A 24,577-nucleotide genomic window follows, 5' to 3' on the forward strand; every position below is an offset into this window, starting at 1 on the left:
GGAAAATGCAAGAACAGGCTTCAAAGCAAAATAAACCATTGAGCTCGATGTCCACAAACCTAACAAATAAAAAAAACTCAGCAGAAAAAATACTAACACAATACCTGCAATCTCGTTCCGGATATCGGATTAATAAACTAGAATCACAACTTTGAATCGAACGTTAACATTTCAAGTTCCACTATCACTACGTTGTTCTAAATCTCACAAAACTAATAACACCTAAATCAATTACAAGTCCTTCCAACACAAAACATTAATCCGACGTACAACGATCTTGATCTTGAAACACATGTTATCTAAAATGAAACTGACTAGAAAATAAATCTTTTTATTATTTCCACTCACACATGAATTTTCCAATGTTCCGTTCCGAAAATCACAATCCCTGTACAGGAAACATTACTACTAAGTATTATCAGCAGCGCCCCAACAATCTAGTTGGAAGCTACGGTGGAAACCGTCTCCTTCACCAGTTCACCTTCCGGCAGCTCCCTCACCAGCGACAGCAATCGGTCCAGTTTCTGTACTTCCAGCGAGTGTGGATCTACCGGGACGGTTTTCTTCGGTGCCTTCGTCTTGATGCGCAGGTTGGGCGACAGTTTGAGCGTAATTGTTGTGCCCCTGCAACGAAAAATATAGCGTGGTAGATCGTTATAGCTTGTAGCTCACAGTCATGGGCGTGTAATAGGTTTGTGATATTTGAAAGTCGTAAGTCCTCCCTTTAAAATTTACATTGAAAACAACCTGATCCTGTTAATATTACAAGATATGAAATCAGATGGTCATGAAGTTCCACAAAATGTTGGATAAACTTGAATACCTTCTTAAACTGCCATAAATGATATACATTTTTTATATGACAACACTGTTCAATTAGTTTCAAATATATCTCACAAATAAAATCCCACATATAATTTTGAAAAAATTAATCTTCATTGAGTTTCAGATTGTTTAAAAAATCCTTGTCACTATCCTGGGGCTACATAGTAAAAAAATAATTGTAATACTACTGATGAAAATCGTGGTTTAGCAATCGATAGAACCAGTCCAATAACTTGACAAAAAAAGGCAAAAGTTTGACCGAATTTGCGTACCGTAATTTCGGGTGAAATTGATCATTTTTCACTGTTTTCTTGGTATGCTTTCTAAACTCTTATCAATACCATACAACTAAATGCAGGAAAACAAGTACGACAGTGAACCTCATTGGCTCATGTACCGAAATTTTTCAACAAATGTGATGTTAGTGCCAAAAATCTGGTCTAAAATTAAAAATCGGGGAATCCCATTTCGGGGTGAAATTGATCACTTGTCAATGTTATTATTGTTAGTTTCGAAATCAACTTTACATACTTAATTTGGGCCTCCTGAATCCAAATCTGCTTGCCAAATTCTTAACAAGACAATATTTATGGAAATAATCAACAATTAAATTTCAAGAATACCGCGAAAAACGCCTAAATGTAGGCAATTTCCAAAGGATTTCCCTACTTTGTTGCAGAAAAATGAATTTTTCAACAAAACGAGCAAATTGGTAAGAGTTTTGATAGTAAAATCCGTTTTGGAGATATATTGTTAGCATCCTTACAAACATTCAGGTTTACACCATGTCCAAATCCTTGTTTAGAACTAGAAGTTTATAGATGATGATCAATTTCACACTAAACTTGATTCTAGAATTTTACATTATTTTCATAGAAATAAACATTCTGTGGCACAAAAAAACTTCACTATACACAATTAGGCATTATTTAAGACAAACAACGTTCATTTACTATAAGTGGCAATGAGCTTGGTGCACTATTAGTAAGAAATAAAATCGCGTGACACGGTGATCAATTTCACCCTACTGATCAATTACACCCGATTTTACGGTAGCGAGTGAGAGCTGCGTCCTCTCGGTCATCTCACCACGATGAAGGAAGTGAGTTAAATTTGATACAAGTTTTATGTTGCTACTTGAAATGGGTTTCTTGGGATTTTTGTCGATCGTATCCCATTATGTTTTGCATGGAATATTGTTGTAAAATGGATGTAATCAAATTTAATTACGTCCGATTCTTGATTCGTAGCCAAAAATTACGTTGGCCGTTTTTTTTCTGTGTACCACTAAATGCTTTCCTGAAAGAATTGCTGCAAGCTCACTTGTAGAACACTCTGCAGTATAATTGTATAAACAATTTAGAAAAATTTTCCCAGTCATTAATTTGAGAAAAAAGTAATATCCAGGGAATTTTGACAAATGTTCTCTTTAAATTAAATCCAGAATTTCACCAGGATTTTTTTTCCAATTTCTGCAAATATATACAGTATAGGACAAATGATTTGCAACTTTTACGGTTTTTCATACAAATTGACCAACTTCGGAGTGTTTCGTGAAGCCCAAGCAGGACAGTTCGGTTTTGCGTCGTCCGAAAGATTTTGATCACGGTTTCGCGCGTGTTTTCGTCGCTGGAGATTTTTTTTCCTGTTTTGGAGCGACTTGCTGGGTAGTGCTTCGTGAAGCCCAAGCAGGACAGTTCGGTCTTGCGTCCCCAAGTAACCATAAGCACTAATAATAAGCCCTTAATCAGTATCATACATAGATGCGTACATGCATTATAATAGCACCACAAATGCTTACACACCTTATAACAGCACTTCCGGTGCATAGATACCCTATTACAGCATCATTAATGCTTCTAAGCCTGATGCATACAGGCATTAAATAAGCACTATATTGGCTTTATATTCGAATACAGGGCATGTTTAAATGCCATCCAGTGTTTTGACAGATATACCACGTGCTTTGTGTGTGCATATAGTGGTAAGAGGGATTTAAACATAAATCTTCTCACTACTACAATTGCAGGTTTTATGACGGGGAAAAGTGATGGTTTAAATTGGTCACTTTTCTTTCCAATACTATTTATCTTATGTGGCCGTAGGAGCAAAGGAGCAGGACAACAACTCAACAATACGGGTGTCGCAGGTTCGAGACGCAAAATGAGGAATTTCATCATCATAACGAGGATCAAAATGTGGCAATTGCAAGTCCTCAAAAGGGTGAAAACTACCAAAACGAATATGTCTGATACGGAGAAGTACTATCTGTATCATTTTATTACATTTTTTGCATACTATTAGAGGTTTCCGTTCTCATTCATTCATTTATTTACCTCGTGTACCAGTTGCTTGGCCGCATACGCGAAAGCTCTCTGGCTGCGTACGCGAAAGCACAAAATATTCGCCCTTAAAACCTGGCGAAAACAACTGACGTTTCTCACGTGGTCTTATATCAGCATTAGTGGTGCAGAGAAGCACGGTTATATCTTAGCACTATTATGGCACGCTATTTCGCCTTTTCTGACATTATAATAGCATTATATGCGTATATAAAACTGACATGCATCAAATGATTACCCTATATGCGCATATAATGCCGTTACCGTGCCGCATTATCGTGCTTACTGGTTACTTGGGTCGTCCGATAGATTTTGCTCACGGTTTTGCGCGTGTTTTCGTCGCTGGAGATTTTTTTCCCCTGTTTTGGAGCGCCTTGCTGGGTAGTGCTTCGTGAAGCCTAAGCAGGACGGTTCGGGTTTGCGTCGCCGGATAGATTTTGCTCACGGTTTCGCACGTGGTTTCGTAGCCGAAGTTTTTTGTTCTGTTTTGGACAAGGATGGAAATCTAGTGATCATGATAAAACAAATGATGCATCGTGGTTGTTCTTTGTCATGCGATCATAGCAACAACGATAAACCCTTAGTCGTCAAGCCATCACAACAAACTTCGCTCCGCGAAAAATGAATCGCTCGGCATGTGTGCTAACGATCAATTGTTCGCAAACCGAATTCATAAATTTTGGAAGATTTTCACGCTTTCACTCTACGATATGACTTCTAGCATACCATTTTTGATACTAAAGTCAATCGGGCATGGAATGTGAGAAAGTTTATCCGTGAATTTAAATTGATTCGCATTAATCGCAACTTGTTACAATATCCGACAAACCCTTTGTCCTACGACAAACAGTTTATCAGATGCTCGATATATCTATGATTAGCGCGCGTGGTGTGGTGTTGAAATCACATTGCTGCAAGAGCGATGGCCCTCTTGGACCGTTCAAATACCGTGTTGTTTGTCGTTAGAGCTGATTTTTTTTCATTCTTGGTTTTGGAGCGTCTTGCTGGGTAGGTATTTGGGAAGGCACAATCAAGACGGTTTGTTTTCGGGACTCCAAGAAGTTTTGCTGTCAGTGTCAGTTTTGTGTTCAGTCGAGGATGGATTACCAACTGGTGAGTTCGTTTCATACTTGTGATAACACATTTTTTCTTGAAAGCGCAACTTTTAAGAAATATTAAACCAAACTTTGTATGGTTCGTCACTATAAGTGTCGGCATTATGCTTTTTTCTTATACAATTTCAATATACATATATTTTTATCCTTTTGACATTATTAAAAATTATCGTTTGAATTGTTCGACATTGTGAATATTGACGTATTTTTTTAAAACTTCTACCATGTCGAGACAAAATGCACAGTAATACCCATATGTAATTTTCAAACAAACTATGTAGGGGGAGATCCCCCAGTACCGGACACTTAAGCCACTAAATTCATAAGTCGAAAGATATTGGTTTTATGTGCTCGTGTTACCCATTTATGATAAATTTTATCATTTTTATAGTATACAAAAACAAATTCGAAAACATAAATATGAATTTTGACATTCGATTTTGTTGATGTATATTAGTACCAAATTGATCGATCTTGAAAGGTGGCACCCAATACCGGACACGATCTGGAAAAGCCTCGAATTCTGTAAATTTGAGCATCATTGAATGTTTTTACTATAGGAATATTATATAATTGCCAATTCAATGCATTTGCAACATTTACAAGAACAATTTGAGTTTTTCTTAATTTGCAAGATGTCCATCAAAAAACTTCTTTCATATATGATGAAAAATTGCACATTTTACATTTTTTTGTTCTGATTGTTTATTCTTCTTAATTTTATTGCCATGATCGACGAAATCCATAAAAAATGAATGTATTTAGAGACACTGGTGCAATAATTACAAAGATATCATATAACAAATCAAGCTGTCCGAAACTGGGGGACAGGAGGCGCTTAACAAAAATTTCAATTTGACCATATTTTGTTCAATTATGGTACAAAATACATTCATACTATCAAATTAGGATTATGTTCGATCATGCTTGCGTGATCCAAAGTATTTTTTCATATTTGAAATAATTACTAAATAGGCTCAAAATTAAGGCGATACGTAATTTTTTTTAAGATTTTCAAACTTTTCTACTTTTCAAAAAAGGCATACATATTTCAAGGTTATGTTATTCTACGCAAACATTAGTCTCAATTATAGCTTTCTTTCCTTCTAATACACAATCTTGATTGGACCATGATTTCTCAATTTTTCGACTTTGTCCGGTATTGGGTGCTGTCCGGTACTGGGGGATCTCCCCCTATAGTTCGTCACTACAAGTGTCGGCATTATTCCTGTTTCATATAATTTGAAATATATACATGTAATTTTCAGTTTTTGTCATTAATAAAAACATCTTTTGAATTGTTCGACATTATAGATGTTGACGTATTTTTTAAAGCTTCCACCAAAAACTTCTCGAGACAAAAATACAAAACTAGCTTTAAGTATAAGTCGTATATTTCCCCCTTGTCCATGGATCGCATCATCGACCAGAGGTGACTCCCAGATCTTTTCCTCCCTCACTAATAAACACCCTTCCCGTGGTGATTGTGGAGATGCAGAGGTATTCTCGGTCTCTAGAAGCAACAATCATTACACCCTAACATTCCTTCCCCATCCCAACTGACTGTAAGGACTTGGCCGGCGCCGTTATTGATCAATAATATTAGATCTGCTAAAATTGCACTTCGAGAGTAAGCGGAAACTCCCATCCCTTATTCATTTGGATCGTAGTGCAATTCTTACCAGTTCCGATCAATCACGGAGTAGCAACCATTGACATGTACAGTCAGTCTATGTTATGCTATGCTATGCTTTTCATACAAATTGACCAACTTTGGTGAGCTAGATCTCAGTTATTTATCGACCGATTCGAATTAAATTTTCACAGAACATTATATATAACTTGAATTTAAACATATATTTTTGAATAATTTTTCCAATCACAAGTTTATAAGTAATAATCTTTTGGTCCAGTCTGACTTAACACCGGCCAAATTGAGGAAAATATTTGGGGCATTTTTATTAAGTTTTTTTTTTGGATAATTTCAATATGAATTACATAGCAAATCCTTTAAAAATCCAAGTCTGATAGCAGGAATAAGTTCTTGAGAAATAAAAAAAAAACACTTGGAATAAATTTGTCGAGGATTTTCTCAAAGAAATTCGTGTGGTAATTTAAAAAAAAACTCTGAACAAATAAGAGAAGAAATTCCTGGAGTCAAAGGAGTTTTGGAGAACTTTAAAAAATGAAAATGGATGTTCACAGATTCTGAAGATTGTTGAAGAGACTTCTGAACAATTCTAGAGTAAAAGTCCAGTCTAAAAGCCTTTGACAATTGCCTACATTCTTGAAATTTAATTTTCAATTATTTCCATAAATTTTAAATTTTAATTATGGCTGGCATATTTGAATTCAGGAACCTCAAACTTAGTATAGAATGTTGTTTTTGAAATAATCAAAATATCGACACATCATCAATTTTTTTTTTTTTTTTTTTTTTTTTTTTTTTTTTTTTTTTTTTTTTTTTTTTTTTTTTTTTTTTTTTTTTTTTTTTTTTTGTGGTATTCAGTTGGAGCTGCCTGACAGCTTAACTTGTCAAGGCTGAACCCTCGGTCTGGCTTTTGCCAAGTTTCCCCTCTACCAGGACCAATACTCAGACGGACTAGGCAATGGCGCCCACATGAACACTGTTTTTTATTAGTATTGTGACGTGGTAGTTTTTGAAAAGTACCCATATTCCCTTGCTTCTGGAAGGAATCTCGAAGCATTATGAAAATCAGCAGCTCTATTAGAATTTGTTTGAAATAGTAGTGTAGAATTTGTTTGAAATAGTAGTGCATTACTAATACTGTCTAGTCGAAATGGTTTTGAATAATTTGTCATTCAAGTGCTATTCTTATTACTATTGTCTTTTACGTAAGATTAGAGTCTTAAATGTCAAGTGTCGTCAAGTCTTAACAAAATTAGGCTGTTTAGTAGTAGTTCTAGTTAATTTCATTTTTGTTGTTAAAAGTATTTATTGGTCATTACGTTCATATATCCTTAAAGAAAAAAAGTCGCTTTCCTTATCTGTTCAACAATTTTTCGAAACTAGCAAGTGTACCCTAATGATCGATCTCAGCGTCTTACTTTCCATAGTCATTTTTATAGTGAATATTGAAGAGTAAAGTTACCTTAGGCTTCTATTACAGTCTCCTACAAGATTCACTTTTCGGTGGCAAATGCAATGCTTCACAACGCCTACTTTCTACTTGTAAATTTTGCGAAAATGAAGCTGGAATTAGATTATTTATACCGCTGTTACAAAAGAGGTATTTCTTGTTATGGCAATGTAAAAACCATATTAAAATAAGATTGTCGCCACTTATTTCTACTCAGTGAATCTACTAGTCATTTCCCTAAGAGTTCCTAAGTATTCCCTACGTCGTATATGATAACGATGTATCTAGCTAGCTAATAGTAAGAGTGGCTACGGATCATTCTGGTTAGCAAAAGGCAAACTGAACGTCACCAATAGTATTAATGTCCACTTCGAATAGATTAATTATTTGAAATGGGCATCAATTCTATCAATGATGCAGAATGTCCGTTGGATCACATCCGAGATATTATTGCGTCTATGCCATATGAATTATGACGCGGCTTTAAGCAAAAAATGCCAAAATGTGATACCACCACTACAGGTTACGCCTTTGGTTTCCATCATATGGGCTAATGGATTATGCCCTCCCATCGCGGCAAGGTCGCATAACCAAGGGGAGGGAATATCGACACATCATCAATTTAACCCCAAAATTGGAGTTACCTTTTTTTAAGATAATTTTTAGCATAGACCTATTTTTTGTTAGAGAAGTTCGATATATGAAACGTTACAGAAAACGGATATGCAAAACTGATAAAAGTGATGAATTTCATCCAAAGTTACGGAATAATTGATGTATTCACAAAAAATTTCAATATTGCTCAGAGAGCACTAACATTGTATTTAAGAAAAACTTTGAATCAATTTCAAATTGCATAACAAACGAACATTGTACGATCTGATATATTGAATTTTATCTTATTCTGCTCAACGTTTCCATACTCGCAAAAGCTTCGTCTTACGTATAACATTGTTTACATTTGCTTCTTTAACTTTGTTAAACATCCAAGTCTACCCCATTACCCCGAATCCCATTACCCCGAATGCCATTAACCGGAACGCCATTACCCCGAATTGTAAAACCCCGAACGACCCATCACCCCGAATTCCAATATCGTGGGGAAATGTCATCAATATCATCATGCCAAGATAATTGTAGATTCGGGGGAATAGCATTCGGGATGGTGGCATTCGGGGAAATGGCATTCGGGTAATGGGGTAGAATCGTCTTTCTTATATCTGAGATATGTATTAATTATAATTTGATATTATTTTAGCAGTGCTGCCAACAAAATAAGTTTGTAAAATACATGAAACAATTAATAGCAATAGGGTATCGACTGTTTACATCGTTGGCGCCAGTAGCTAAATTTGCAGACAACAAACTTTTGAACATCCAGTTTCCACCACCGAGCGGCGACACCAGAGTTTGTATTACACTCATTGATCGTGCTACACTTGGATCTAATGCCCAAATACCAGGGGCAGGGAAGTTATGATGATGATGATAAGGCAGGTGAATCTTAATCATTGTGACGCTGCACAACAACTGTTGTGGCAGTCGATAATGGAAAAAAGTGCGACGTTGCAATCATTGCAGAACCGTATCGGGTTCCTCCCAATAAAAGCAATTGGGTAGCAGACAGAACAGAGATGACGGCAATACATGTAATGGGCCGATTCCCCATCCAGGAAGTAGTCAAACGCTCATACCGCAGACTGACCAACGTAAAAGGGTACAGTATGCTGGAAGCTTTAGCGATACTCGACGTAAGGCTGTGCAACGACGGTCTCGATAGCACATTTCACAAAGACGGTACACGCTCGTTCAAATCTACTCAAGAGAGAGTAAGTTTGACTCACTTTTGAAGTTTCAAGTTAGCTGTCAAAAGTAAGTAACTTTATTTTATCAAAGTGAGTAACTTTTTACTCAATCATGGAAGAAAACGACCTTACTCACTTTTGAGTAAACACAAACAGATTTGACTCATTTTGTAAGCGTCAAAGACTTGTGAAAATTTCGGCTTCTAAGTTTAGGAGTAAACATCGCTGTTAAACAAGTGCCTGAAAACGAATCATGCAAGTTGTGAATATATATGGGCAATTGTTACTGGTAGCATTAATCCTGTAGGCGAATTCCGGCGCGTATTTTCTTCGAAGAAAAGAAAATTTTCTTGCTGGTGCGTAGTAGAAGAAAATTTCTTCTCTTCGAAGAAATTGTTCGCCGGAATTCACCTACTGATATCAATTGAAGCGAGGTCGGAGTGAAAATGACCAAGTCCTGGTTTTGATCGAGCAACCGCAAGAAAAAAAACAGTAAGTTTTACCGTCGTACTTTTTATGGGACTAATTATCAATTCTTTACAGTCTAACCGGAAAGGCTACTGGTTCGGTCAAACAACATTCTCCATGACTCTCATCAATCCCCCAGAGTTTTACAACATTCGAGGATCCATTCCAGAGCAGCGAAAATTTGGACACGGATACCATTTTATTCACTTGTAATATCATGTACTATTCATATATTAATGTTTGAGATAATAAATTAAATGTTATGCTTTTTGTATATTTTTTTCTGATTTTATAAATAACATAATAAATTAATTTACAAAAATATTATTTCTGAAGTGAGTGACATCTACTCACTTTCGTAAATTCCAGATTAAACAAAGTGAGTAAGTGTTACTCCAATATTGACATTTGACAATAATACTCTAAAGTGAGTAACGATGGTGTTACTCACTTTAGAGCAGTTCCACTTTGTTCAAAAGTGAGTCGAAATCTACTCTCTTTTGAGTAGATCTGAACGAGCGTGTAGGGAATCCATCATCGACGTGACGTTTTGCACCCTGTCGCTGATTAACTAAATGAACTGGAGAATACACCCACAGTGATCATCAAGCGATCCATTACTGCATTGGCCAGAGAAGTTGTTCAGTATGGCAGAGGCGGAATGGAGAACGTAGCTGGAAGACGAAGCATTTCGACAAGGATCTTTTCGTCGAAGCACTTCGAACAGTAAGCAACGCTTTAAACATGGAACTGACAGAAGCATTGATGAGAGCGTGTGACGCAACTATTCCGAGAAAATTGGAGCCAAGAAATCATCGGCGTCCTGCATACTGGTGGAACGACAGACTCATCACCCTCCGTGCAGCCTGCAGAATACGCGTGCAGAGAGCTAGATCGGAAGCCAACATGGAAGAGCTTCAGGGGGGCGAGAGATAGAAACGAGTAAATCGAGCTGCTACAAGGAGTTGTGTCGGGAAGCTGGCGCAAATCCCTCGGACAACGCCTATCGAGTATTGATGGCGAAGATCAAGAGCCCAGTAACACCAACTGAAATGTACTCCAACAAACGGATAGTGAACGGTGATCTACGCTGACGTAGATGAAAATTTTCCGAGCCAAGCTGATAACGGTTGCGAAAGGATTGAAGCTGAACAAAGCTCACGGTCCAAATGGTATCCCTAACGCTGCGCTAAGGACATCAATCTTGGCGTATAGGACAGCTTTGCATAAGTGTCTAGCGGAAGGCTGCTTCCCTGACAGATGGAAGGTGCAGAAGCTGGTGTTACTGCCAAAACCGCCAGAAGATCCTGCTTCATATTATGCATCCGAGTAATCGCTGCAACGTCGCTCATCTGTCGCGTCGCTGGACTGTTGAGCGCTTTGCAGTTTAGTGCTCCGGCGACGCATTGAAATAGCCTGTTTCGCTCGAACACTAACATGAAAAGGTCGCCAGTCGACCAGCGTAGTTTGTGTTGGTTCTTGCTTTTTTCTGCACTGGCAATATAGACCATTATGCTTGCTAGATACTCTTGGTAAACTTCTGGAGAAGGTCACCCTAGGTAGGTTGACGATCTACAAAGAAGGCGAGAACTGATTGTCGAAAAAGCAGTTCGGATTCCGCAAAAAGTCTTTGACGGTGAATGCTACTCGGACGATCGCGATGATGTGCACGGATAAAGCGTTCAAACAGAAGAGGAGAGGCAATCAATACTGCGCGGTGTTAACGATCTGTAGGGTGCGGTCTCCAACATTTTGGTCATTAAATTTTAAACACATTTTTTTCTACCATTGCTAACTGTTGTTTGTTTGATTCTCTCGCAGGAAACCATTTTTTAGATGCACACTTAAAATACTTCACACAAAGCTTCTACAGTTTGATGCAGGCAATAAGTTCAATAAATCAACAGAATCAGATAGTTTCTGACTAACATACGGTAAAAAATATATTTTACAAAAGTTCTGAAAAATTTACGCATCAATAAGACCAAGTAAACGTTTTTTCAACAGTTGATATTTTTTGTTTCACATAGAATGTATAGCATTTTTAAGCGTGACGATGTAATGGGGCTCTGCACTGTTTTGAATGTGCATGGGATTTTGACTTTTACTGGCCTTGTTGTTTACAAATTTCACGGAGGAGTGAAAGAGAGAAGAAGATTTTTATGCAGAGGCCTATGGCTGCACGCTCCTAGGCATACTCGGATCATTTTGATGAAAATTTTAGCTCGACATCAGCCTGGCTGCTTGTGGATATCCAGTTCGCACCCCCAGGGTAACGATATATGTTAAGAACGCGTTCAACAGGGCCAGTTGGGCGGGGCTATCGCCGCAGCCCTACAAAGAATGCGGGTTCCCGAATATCTATGTAAAGTTCTGCAAAGCTACTTTCAGAACCATGTATTGATTTACAACACAAACCAGGGAAGGTTCAATTAAAGTACCGGTGGGAGTTCCACAGTGATCTATACTCGGTCCAACACTTGTAATCAGTGCTGGGAATAGTAATAGTAGTAGGCTTGAATTTCGCGAAACTCACGTGGCTCTCTCACTACAGTAGTTTAAAATCGTGAATCTCATCAAGTAGCCTTTATTGGGTACATGAATTTCTCTAAATCAGTAGTGTCATTGAAGGCTCTAAATGCGGGAAATGCAGCGGGAAATAGAACATTTTTCTACAGTAATTGTGCGTTGCCCTTAGCAACGGGTGTTTTGCTATTTTCAAGGCTTTTTGCCTACAGCAGCGATGGGCGTGAGTTTCACTGGCTTCGCTGACTGTGATTGGCTTTGTTTGACTACGGTAGCGTGAATTTCAGATTTTTTCCCAACCCTGCTTGTAATACGATGTACGATGGAATGCTAATCTTGACACTGAAGTCAAGATCGTCGGATTCGCCGATGACGTCGTTCTTGCGATAACTGGCAAGATTGCGGAGGAGGGGGAGATGCTGACGGTGGAATCGCTAGACATCATCAAAAAGTGGATGACTGGAGTCAAGCTGCAGTTGGCTCATCACAAAACGGAGGTGGTGCTGGTCAGCAACTGCAAGGTGGATCAGTAGTTTGAGATCAACGTCGGAGGACACGCAATCTCATCGAAGCGCTCTCTGAAGCACCTTGGACACCTCGATGACAGACTAAACTTCAACAGCCACGTAGACTATGCCTGCGAAAAAAGCAGCGAAAGCAGCTAACACTGTAGCATAATGCCCAACACTGGAGGACCAAGAAGCAGTCTTCTTGGTAGTCCATATTGAGGTACGGAGTCCCGGCTTTGGCTTCTGCGTTGGGAGTCAAACGTAACCGAGAGAAGCTGTCAGGTACTTTCCGGCTCATGGCTATACGGGTGGCGAGTCGGAGGCAGCGGCAGCAGTTGTGGAATAACTCGGAGAAAGGAAGGTGGACCCACAGGCCCATTTCTAACGTGTCGGTGTGGTCGACCAGAAAACATGGAGAAGTTAACTTCTTCCTGACCCAGTTTTTGTCAGGCTTCCGGATGTTTCCGGAAATATCTGCAAAGATTCGGACACGCAGTCTCCACATTGTCCAGCCTGGCCAAATATAGAGGAGACACTGGAGCATGTTATATTCGACTGCCCTCGATTCAGGGATATACGATGCGAGATAATATCAGAAACTGCAAGCGTCCTAAATCCGGACAACATCGTGCAAAGCATGAGCCAACATGAAAGCACTTGGAATGCGTTGAACAGAGAGATATCGCAGATTATGTCGTCGCTGCAAAGGAGATGGCGTGAAGACCAGAGAACTCCGGGCCGCGATCGGAGTAGGCTAGATCCTCCGTCAGGGACTAGATCGAGTATAGCGGGCGTAGAGTAGTATCTGTAATAAGTCGTCGGGGCGCCTGCCAATCGGAAGTCATCCTCCAACTGGGATTGCAGAACCGACCCTGGCACTTGGCCAACCAACGTCGAGTCGGAGTAGTCCGACTTCCACCGCCGAGTCGACCGCCGAGGCCTAGCTAAGTAATTCACGAAACAGCACCGGTGTTCGTCGGGCGCCTGTGAACCCAAAGTTTCCCACCACCGGAATCGCAGGATCGACCTCGGCGTCTGCCCGGATAGCATCGGTTCGGGAAATCTTCCACCGCAGGGGAAATCTTCGTCGGAGTAGCATAGATCCACCACCGGGGACTACTCTGAGTAAAACGTAGCGTATCATCGGCTTGAGTCGTCGGAGCGCTAGAAATCGTCCTCCAACCAAAATCGCTGGACCAAGAAAGCTGTCCAAAGCCCCGGCGAGATCTTAAACCGCTATTTAGGCAAAACAAGTAGTCACAGAGACACCGTAGAAATGTCGTAGTGAGCAGCGTTTTTGACGACATAAAACTCCAACAACGAACTAGCAGAACAACTAGAGGCTGAGATTGACGAAGTGCATAAGCACAGCCCTCCCCCGATGAAGTTGTCTGATGTATTTCCGAGGCACAGGACCAGCAGGGAAAATTTTTTAGTGGTTAAGCACGCCTAACGTGAGTCCCACATCGTGCCAAAACACAACAGGCTTTTAAAACTTTTTTGTACCCTACTTCAAATTAAAAAAACACACACACTTGAACCTATAGTTTCTCAAATTTTCTTATACAAGCTCATGGAAGAATGGTAGTCGAGAACTGTCAAATTATATGGAAAATAATTAAAACGTAAATCTGATGCCATTTCGGTTTTGAATGCCAATTCACATTTACTCAACATTTTATATTCACTTGAGGCAAAAAAAAACTTAAAAGAATCTTAAGAAATAATTATGATTTGGCGTCACAACGATTATTGTTGAAACTCGCAAGTTTTACTTATAATTTTGGTAAAGAATTTCATTACTAATTTTCATAAGTCATTCAATGAATGATATGAAAAACCACGTGAAAAAGCAACTCTAAGAGGTATCCATGCAATAATGTATGAAAATTCCACCCACCAAAGAGGGACCTGAACCCCCTTTTCTGACTCCGATTTTCGCATAACAATGCTCACAATTCATCCAACCCTCCCCTCTCGCTTCTAATGACGGTTATCACTCACTTGTCATCCCCGACGATGATGAACGGTAGCTTGTGATTGAAGGCAATCCGAGAGAGTTTGTTCTTCCGCTTAGAGACGACCGCCTGCACACAAATCGCTTTGTACTTGTTCACGCTCAGGTCGAATACAAACACTTTGCCCTCGGTTGTGACCGCCGCAAACACCGTACTGGAGTATGGAGCCCACTTGACATCGCCCACCGAAGCGCCCAGGTCGAAGATGAACAACGGTTCGCTACAAAACGGATGAGAAGAATGCAAAAAAAAAAACCAATGAGTGCCGTATAAAAGAGCAGAATGGACGTAACAAAAAAGCGGGGAAAATTAATTTCCTTCCCCATTAGACCGTTTCACAATTTTTGGAAAACCTTCAACTAAAGATCGCTTTGCTTAAACAAACTTTTTTTTTTATTTTGAAGCTTGTTTTGACAATCTGAAGTTGGGGTCGACTAGTTGAACCCCATACTTTTCGAAAACTGTGAACCGGTCTAGTCCCCATGAAGCGCAAAACAAAAAAAAGGAATTCAATTTCACATACGGTCTCATATCCTCCCATATCTTGACGCGCCAGTCGCCGCTGCAGGATGCGAAAATGTTCGAGTTGAATTTGTTGTAGTCCATGCGGTGAACGGAAAGGTAGTGCGCATAATAGGTCATCAGATATCTGTGGAAAAGTGGAAAATTGGGCAGTCAGTTAATTGGGTCAGTGGATGCGAGCAGATGAGCGCTGTCAAATTGAATTATTGATGTGGCGGAAAATTGACGGAGACAGAGCAAGCGATCGGCGGTGATGGGAAAATTGATGAGGACGATGCCGGTGCCAGAACTTTGGCAAAGTTAAGGACTCAAAGAAAATTAGTTGCGAAGGTTGAACGGGAACGGTTCATTCAATGATCTTTTGATGGCTATATCTTTGGACAGTTAGGATGTGAACAAGATTCCCATATAGCGTGTGAATTCAGAGATAGAGAAAAACATTTCGAACGAATATCATGTCATGGTATTCACATTAAATAATTACCAGCATACTATAGTATGCTCTTCATATATATATATTCATACAGTCGACTCTCCACATCTCGATGTTCTACATCTCGATATCTCTCCCTATGTCGATAATTTCATAAGTCCCTTCAGTCTGCATACATTTTCACTCTCCATATCTCGATATCCTCCTTATCTCGATATCTCCATATCTCGATGTGTTTCTGGTGATTTTCCGTTCTTAATTTTCTCTCCGTATGTCGATATGACCAATATCGAAGGTTACTAGACCAAAGTTTTGGGATTCAAAACAAATTAGGAGCGCGAAATGACGTTTGTTTGTGTATTACTTTCTTGGCAACGGAGTATTTTCAATCTAGTATTCATCAAAAATTTGTTCTTTGTCTCGATCTCTCCCTATCTCGATGGTCCCTTCGATATCGAGATGTGGAGAGGCGACTGTATAAGAGGCATAATATCCAAAATTAATCTCATAAATTTCATTAAAAAACACTTGCAAAATAACAAACTAAACATTTTATTACATAATCTATAATAATAAAAAAATGAACATTTTCAAAAGCCATACCAATCGAATCCGATGCGAACACCATCTTTGCAGGATTACTGTTCGGCATTTTTGCAACATGCCCTGCCCATCGTATTTTTCCAGCTTTGGCCACCTTCTGGATACTGGGTTTGACGTAGAGTTGGGCGACCTAGTGGTTCAGGTTCATCCTTTGCCGCCACACACCGCCAAAGATCGTCCTAAGCACCCGGCGTTCGAAGACTCCAAGTGCTTGCAAGCCCTCCTCGGGCATCGTCCACCGTTCATGCTCGTAGAGGACTACCGGTTTTATGAGCGTTTTGTACTTGGTGCGGGTGTGAATCTGTTTTTGACCGCAGCCTCTTGTGGATGCCATAGTAGGCCCGATATCCACTGATGATGTGCCTCCTTATTTTATGGATAACGTTTTTATCACCCGTCAGTAAGGATCCAATGTAGACGAACTTGTCGACCACCTCTAACGTATCGCCGTATATTGTAACACTTCTTCCTAGACGAGCCCTGTCGCGCTTGGTCCCACCGCCGACAATGCCCATATAATTCACGAAGCAAACAAATTGACTGGATCTCGTAAAAATCGTACCCCGGCTGTTATGCCTGGCTCTCCGCATAACACTTTCTAAAGCAATATTGAACAACAGGCACGAATGTCCATCACCTTATCGTAGTCCACGGCGGGATTCAAACGATCTGGAATGTTCGCCTCGTGAGCTTCCCGGGAAAGCTGTTCTGGTCCATGATTTTCCATAGCTCTACGCGGTCGAAATTATAGTATGCGCCTTGAAATCGATTAAAAGGTGATGCATTGGGACCTAGTATTCATGGCATTTTTGGAGGATTTGCCTTAAGTAAAGATCTGATCCGTTGTCGATCGGCCGTCAACGAAGCCGGCTTGATAACTTCCCACGTAAGCAAGTTCCAACCAACCAAACAACAGGTGACAAAGTACGGAATATGATCTGAGATAATACTTTGTAGGCCGAATTTAGAATGGCAATCGCTCGATAGTTCTCACTATCTATGCTTTATCGCCCTTCTTGTAGATGGGGCATATTACCCCTTCCTTCAATTATTTTGGTAGCTGTTCTGTTACCCAGATTGTGCCTATCAGCCGGTGCAGACAAATAGCCAGCCTCTCCGGGCCCATCTTTATGAGTTCAGCTCCGATACCATCCTTACCAGCAGCTTTATTGTTCTTGAGCTAGTGAATGGCATTCCTAACCTCCCTCAAAGTGGGGTCTGGTTATTTTCCACCCTCCGCAGTACTGATGAAGACATTTTCTCCGTTGTTTCGACCTCCATTGCTTGTGCTCTCAGTGCCATTCAAGTGTTCATCGTAGTACTGCCACCTTTCGCTCGTCCGCCAAGATGCTCCCATCCTTATCCTAGGACATCTCGGCTCGCGGCACGAAGCCATTGCGGGATGCGTTGAGTTTCTGATAGAACTTGCGTGTTTCTTGAGACCGGCACAGTTGTTCCATCTCCTCGCACTCCGGCTCCTCAAGGCGGCGTTTTTTTCCCGAAAGAGGTCGATCTGCTCTTGTCGTTTCCGTCTAAAACGTTCCACGTTCTGCTGCGTCTCTTGCTGCAGCATGACCGTCCGCACTGCATTCTTTTCTTCCACAATCTGCCTTAATTCCTCGTCGAATCAATCATTCCGCCGACTCCGTCCCACGTACCCTGGCTGCTTTCACTGTTCTCTAGCAGTCCTTAAGAGGGGCTTCATCCACCTCACCCTCTTCCGGTAATACAGCTTCGAGGTGCTGCGCGTATGCAGTTGCGACAACCGGTTGTTTAAGCCGCTCTAGGTCATACCAAGGCGGCCGTCGGTACCGTACTTTGTTATCGACGGAGAGTTTTGGGCACAGTTTAGCCATCACCAGATAGTGTTCAGAGTCGATATTAGCACCACGATATGTCCTGACGTCGATAATGTCGGAGAAGTGCCCTCCATCAAACAGAACGTGGTCGATTTGTGATTCTTTCTGCTGTGGTGATCTCCTTATGAATCGGTATGGAAGGCTGTGCTAGAAGTAGGTGCTACGAATGGCCATATTTTTGGAGGCGGCGAAATGAATTAATCGTTTTCGATCGTCATCCGGTGAGCGCTGAGCTTTCCTATAGTCGGTCTGAATTCCTCCTCCTAGTCAACCTGAGCATTTAGATCTCCTATGATGATTATTACGTTGTGGCTTGGGCAGCGGTCGTACTCGCATTCGAGCTGCGCGTAAAATGCTTCTTTATCATCATCAGTGCTTCCGGAGTGAGGGCTGTGCACGTTTATTATGCTGAAGAACCGGCCTTTGATGCTCAACTTGCACAACTCTCATTGATCGGTCACAACCTGATCACGAGCCTCTGCATATCACCCATCACTATGAAAGCTGCTCTCAGCTCGTATGTGTTGCCGCAGCTCTGGTAGATGGTATGGCTACCTCTAAATGATCGCACCATTGATCCCTCCCTACAAACCTCCTGCAATGCTACGATGCCGATTCCGTGGTCCTTCAGCACATCGCACAGTGGGCCACAGCTGGCCAAAAGTCAAAAAAATGGAGTTTGCAAATTCCTTCTCGAATATTTTTTCTTGATTTTTCAGTATTGAATAACAATTCCTAATTTTTCAGATCGATCGGTGTATCTTTCCATTTTTCATAGCATGCGACCTGATGTCAGCTGAAATTGACCCTTTTGAATTTTTCAAATTTCGTAAAGGTTGTTCTATAGTAATTGGCATTTTTTCAAAGGTGGTGCAAGATATCTAGGAAACGCTCTAAAATGATCATTTACCCCTCAATATGTGGCCAGTGTTACATAGTATTGGATGTACTAAGGCTTCATTTTCATCTACTTGATTTTGATCTGGATACAAATTTCGTTGATTGAATTTAAAAAAATATGCTTTTTTAAACTATTTCTTTCAAATGTACCCGAAATATCTATTTTCTGTTTCAGCGACTATTTCTATCAAATTACCTCTTAAAATCATGTTTTGTCTGACAATTAGCATTTTTGAACGTTTTGAGAGAGAATTGCTTATTTGGCCAGCATTTGTATGGAGTGCGGCCACTGTGCATCGGAGAGTATGCGTGTGATCCCGATGAAGTTGGAGATAAGAAGATGTTTTTGTGGTTCCTCGGAAGGATATCTAATATCCAAAATATACACACCACTCATCCGATTCTTTATCAAACTATGAAAGTTATCTAAAAAATATGATCTCTTTGTTCTTTAAGAAAACTAACATGAACTTTCAAGGATTTAACCAGTATACTCAAATTCAGGATTATCATGGGGAGTTCTTCCATGAATTCATCGGAGAAATGGTCGATTTTCAGACAGACTGGACTAGATGATAATTTGGTGTTCTAAAGATACGTTCAGAAATCCATCAGTTCTGATTTTTTCGATGCTGTTTTGATGCAGATGTATTATCAAATAGATAAGTTCAATTATTACAGCAAATAATGTAAATATGTTTACATTTTGAATGCTTGAGGTAGGTTTTCTTGAAACTTTAAAAAAGCACTTGGTACAGTTTGTCTGAACATCGGAGATTTCTTCATAAACTTGAGAACTTCATAAATTTTACAGAAATTGTTACAGGAAACTTCACAAGTTTTAAAATTTCGTCTACATACTTTAAACGCAATTCTACAATGTTTTCTTCTTGGATTATTAAACATTTTTTATATTTATATTTATATAAATCCTTATGAAATTGCAATATGTGTAACAGGAGATTATGTATCTGACGTATAAATAACCTTAGATTCCTTCTGAAATTTGTCGAAAGTATCCAAGAGATCAATCCGCAAATTCCTCTGGGTATTTTATTGCTGGGTATTTTATTGCATTTTTTTTTTTACAAAAAATATATCGACAATTGCACGATTTTTTAGATTCTATTGAAATTGTTCATCTGCTAGATACAATTTGCACACTCACTAACATCCGCAGGCGTATGCTTTTGAAGCTATTTATGACGTTTCCAAACAACTCAAAGCAGTCAAATAACTTCTTCTATACGTTTATTGGAAAGCAATCAGCATTGGTGTAAAAAAAAAATCCACCGTATTGTCAGCTACAGCTTACTAGCATATTTCTTATCTCGGCGAATAGTCCTTGAAATCGCGAATAGCAATTAATAGCCACCAGCCGTAAAGCTCATCGGGAAGATTCCTTTTGAGGAGATATTGTGTACTGGATCCAAAATTATAGAATCATTTAAAATCTTCTTCGGAATCAGATTTGTTTCCCGTAGTCAGATTCAGGCGTAATAGATTAGCGATTCGGCATTCCTACTCGCGAAACAACTTTAAGTAGCTTGATCTTCGTCATTTCTATCGGTTCACCCAAGAACTCCACGTTGAGGAACGATCTGAACTCGTCATCTTGAAGTTTGCTGGTCATTGGAGCATACTTCCGGTGTCGTTTCGATTTTTTCGGTGTTCTAGCATGGACCAGTTCCAGTCAATAATGTATTTTTAATCCTTTGCACAAAATCAAAACAAAGATGAAAAAATTGAAAAAAGGGGTCCAGATAGCCGTAGCGGTAAACGCGCAGCTATTTAGCAAGACCAAGCTGAGGGTCGTGGGTTCGAATCCCACCGGTCGAGGATATTTCGGGTTGGAAATTTTCTCGACTTCCCATGCAAAAATGGTCACCCAAGTAACACAGAAAACATCTTCTCGCTCAGTTATTCGAAAATGATGTTATAATCAGATGTTAAAGGTAAAATCCAATACATCTTCTGTTTTAAAACCGTTCTGGCGAAGTTTTACAAGAACATATCTCTTCGGCAAACTCAGAAACAGTGTTTTATGTTATATTCCTGAATGACAAATGTAAATATTACTTAATTAAAGCACTCATCATTACTAAACTTCAGTCGATGGAAATTTAGTTATAAAGTTGCCTTTGAATACATATTTCGTACATATTTGTTTCATTGTTTTGATAGAGATGTTATAATTATGTTTTTATATGTCAATCGAAAAACATATTTAGCATATATCTCTTGACAACTCAGTTTCTCTTCAAAGATGGATGCAGAAACTTGAAGCAAAACTAAACCTGTGGCGAACAATTAAGTCAATTGGTAGTTAATGCAAGCGGAGGATAGAAATGATTGAAAATATACACGAGAATAGTGCGCAAATGAAAGTTCGTCAGATGTATTTTTTTTTTTTCAATGGGAACGAGCATTACACATCAACGACGATATTTGACATTTTCAATGAAATGAACAGCTTTTTTTTTGTTTTGAACACGTACTCGATACGTATTTAAAACTTCATTCTTACACAAAATTGCTTCCAGGCATCTTTCCAAAGTCATGCCACGTTACAGCACCGATCAGAAAAATCAATAACTGTAAAATTTCATTGCAAGCGATTTACATATAGCAGAATTACGGTTTTCAGTACGGATGGTCAGTAATGTGTTCGACCCGGCTTAAACTTTTGATGTCTTTCGAATATTACATTCTATTGAATCAAACATATCAACCAATTGATTTTTTAAGGTATCTAATCCAAAAAATATTACGAAGAGTTTTTACCTACCCTGTTGGCATCTGATTGAATCCACCATGTTTATCGCTTGTTCATCCAAAGAAAAAAAACACACAATCGGATAAATTGCACTGATCACAAGTTGCAATTTCGCATCTCTTAAATGGCGCTTCAATAAACAAGGGGTACAACACTCAGTTACACCAGAAATCTAAAACGGCACATAAAAACATACACCATACGTGCACAAATATTACTTTATATTTGGAAACTCGTAATTTGATATAACAAAAAATCTCAGCTTAATTTAATACAGCATGGTACTTGTTTTCCTCACGATATTTGCACCACTTGAAGTCAATGGTTAATCTTTTTGTTTTTTGAGCTGTCAAAACAATTCAAATATCTAATACACTATGTGCACTTGTATTCTAATACGACAAATTACGTCTTGATAACTTGATTACAACTTCTTGGTTATTATGATGTATGATATAACTTTGATATAGCAAATCAGAATGCTATGTGAAGTATGAAAGAGGTATTGTAAAACATCCAATTGGACTATAAAAGATGTTTTAAAACTTTCATCGTCTGCGCTTTTCGGTTATAAAGGTGTATGAAATTTGGTATTGTACATTCGAACCAAAACAGCGGTGATGTATGAAAGGTGTATTTTAACCACATTTATGACAAAATGTGTTACTTGGGCATTGGCACAGTAAGCTCTCAGTTAATAACTGTGGAAGTGCTCATAAGAACACTAAGCTGAGAAGCAGGCTCTGTCCCAGTGGGACGTAATGCCAGAAAGAAGAAGAATGAAAAAAAATTAGTGTCAAAAATTTTCCGCACAGTAGTCTAATAAGGTGCAAAATGCTCAATTCCAAAGTTTTTTTAAGTTTCCAAATATTAGTAGCATCACATTCAACGGCCCATATTGTTCGAATCTACCTGTTGTAAACGAAGGTTAAATTTTGAAACTACAGTCTTATTCAGTGAACTGTATATGGGCTAAAGAACGATAAGCTCAATGATTTGAGCCACATGTTCTAGGAGAGTCCAAACCGAGGTAGAAAAATTTTTGGAAGAATTCTTTAAAAATGTTGGAAGAAACAGCCAAAGAGTTTTTTTTTTGGCAGAATCCCTGGAGAAACTGATGGAAAAATAGTTGAGAAATTTATGAAGTAATTCTTAGAGGAATTTTCATAAGGAATTCCATGCACATTGTTCCCTTACAATGAAAAAATATTCTAAACCATATCTGGAGCAATTCATGAACGTACAATTAGAAAAAAAATCCGGCAGAAATCATAATCGTCTCTCCACATCTTGATAACGAAGGAATCATCGAGATAGGGAGAAATCGAGACAAAGAACATTAATTAAATAACACTAGATTGAAAATCACTCCGTTACTAGGAAAATAATAAACAAATAAACTTCATTTCGAGTTTTCAAATCGTTCTGAATCATTTAAATCTGGTCTAGTAACCTTTGATAATGTTCGTATCGACATATGGAGAGAAAATTGGGAACAAACAATCAACAGAAACACATCGAAATATGGATATATCGAGATAAGGAGGATATCGAGATATGGAGAGCGAAATCGTATGCAGGAAACATTTCTGTGAAAATCACTAAGAAATTCCAAAACCAATCTTTTTTGGTGTCTTCTATCATAGGACAAACGAGCTTGGCATGAGAAGAACCTTCACAAATCCTGCATTAAGCATCTATGCGACAAAGCTTGGTACCATGGCACCACTTTTGGGACTTATGGCTCTGAATGGGGTTTCGGTATTTAAAATACCTTCAAGCTTCTAGAAATGTTCCACTGTCACGCAGACATCGAACATAAGTTTTATAAGTTTTTGCAGTTTTGATCACCTTTCACAACAACCTTGAACAGTTGTTCAGTCATAGGTGAAAAAAATTATCTTCTTGTCAAGATTTTCGAGAAGAAGAAGTTTGCGATCCTTAAGGGTTTCCGGTAGAATGCGGCACACTCGTTTCTTTATTAGTCCCAAGGTAATCTTGATTCCCTTAGTGCAATTCAAGCTCTCCTGCTTAAATTTAAAATAAAAACTGATCAGGATTGATAGTACTGTTTGCTTCCTCACCGAATAATAATCGTCAGAACGTAGAACGTGTAAGACGTAAGCAGAAGCAACACAACATCCAATTCCATGAGGAAAAAATAACCACCTGAATTTACCGTGTTCGAATAAAATGAGATATCATAAACTTAAAATAAAGCAAAGAAACAACTAAACTTACTTGGAGCTATACGCGGTACTGCACTTTGAAAATGTATCCCTCCTCCGTTCCAACCAAAAACGTCTCCGGGTTATTGGGATGAAACACCATACACATGCCGCAACCCTTCAACTTCAGACCTGCTCCCATCCGGTCCCCCAACCGTGTCAATGTCCAAAAAACAGCGATATAATCGTCGTAATAGCGAGCTTATTCTGCATCAAACACCCAGTTAAACACCCGCCCGTCTCCGGAAACCGTGAAGAAGTTAATCTCTCCATCCTGCATGTCCCGGTCCCCACTTGAGTTCCCACACCGATTCCGAGTGTTTGCCATTGACGCCATGGGACATATAGACCGGCTCTTGTGCCAACCTGTAGTTGTAACGATCACGTTCCCGTCGTACAATCCAACCGCAATTAGATACGGATACTTCGGGTGAATATCGCAGCACATGGCTCCACTCTCGGTCGTTACTGCAACGGGAACCATAATGTAAGAATGATTTTTATTTAATGGCCCAAACACAAGCGGTTTCGGTTGCGTGCTTCTCGC

General features: G+C 39.3%; 2 protein-coding genes across 6 annotated transcripts in view; both read right to left on the reverse strand.

Annotated features, from left to right (window-relative positions):
• Positions 1 to 437: 437 nt before the first annotated feature.
• Positions 438 to 24,514, reverse strand: LOC110675203 (dynein intermediate chain 1, axonemal-like). Its single transcript, XM_021839616.1, has 4 exons — positions 24,249 to 24,514; positions 15,233 to 15,358; positions 14,696 to 14,929; positions 438 to 624 (listed from the first exon to the last, which is right to left on the reverse strand). Exons 1-4 carry the CDS (start codon positions 24,512 to 24,514, stop codon positions 438 to 440), a joined length of 813 nt encoding a protein of 270 aa, XP_021695308.1.
• LOC5574678 (dynein intermediate chain 2, ciliary) overlaps positions 24,062 to 24,577 on the reverse strand; it is a 61,304-nt gene continuing 60,788 nt past the window's right edge. For all 5 annotated transcript variants that reach the window (XM_021845950.1, XM_021845951.1, XM_021845952.1 and 2 more), the window contains one exon: positions 24,062 to 24,498. The gene's annotated coding sequence lies outside the window, so the exon portion shown is untranslated. The remainder of the gene's footprint in view (positions 24,499 to 24,577) is intronic.

The sequence above is a fragment of the Aedes aegypti genome, chromosome 2 (assembly GCF_002204515.2).
Source record: "Aedes aegypti strain LVP_AGWG chromosome 2, AaegL5.0 Primary Assembly, whole genome shotgun sequence".
NCBI classification, from domain to species: Eukaryota; Metazoa; Arthropoda; class Insecta; order Diptera; family Culicidae; genus Aedes; species Aedes aegypti.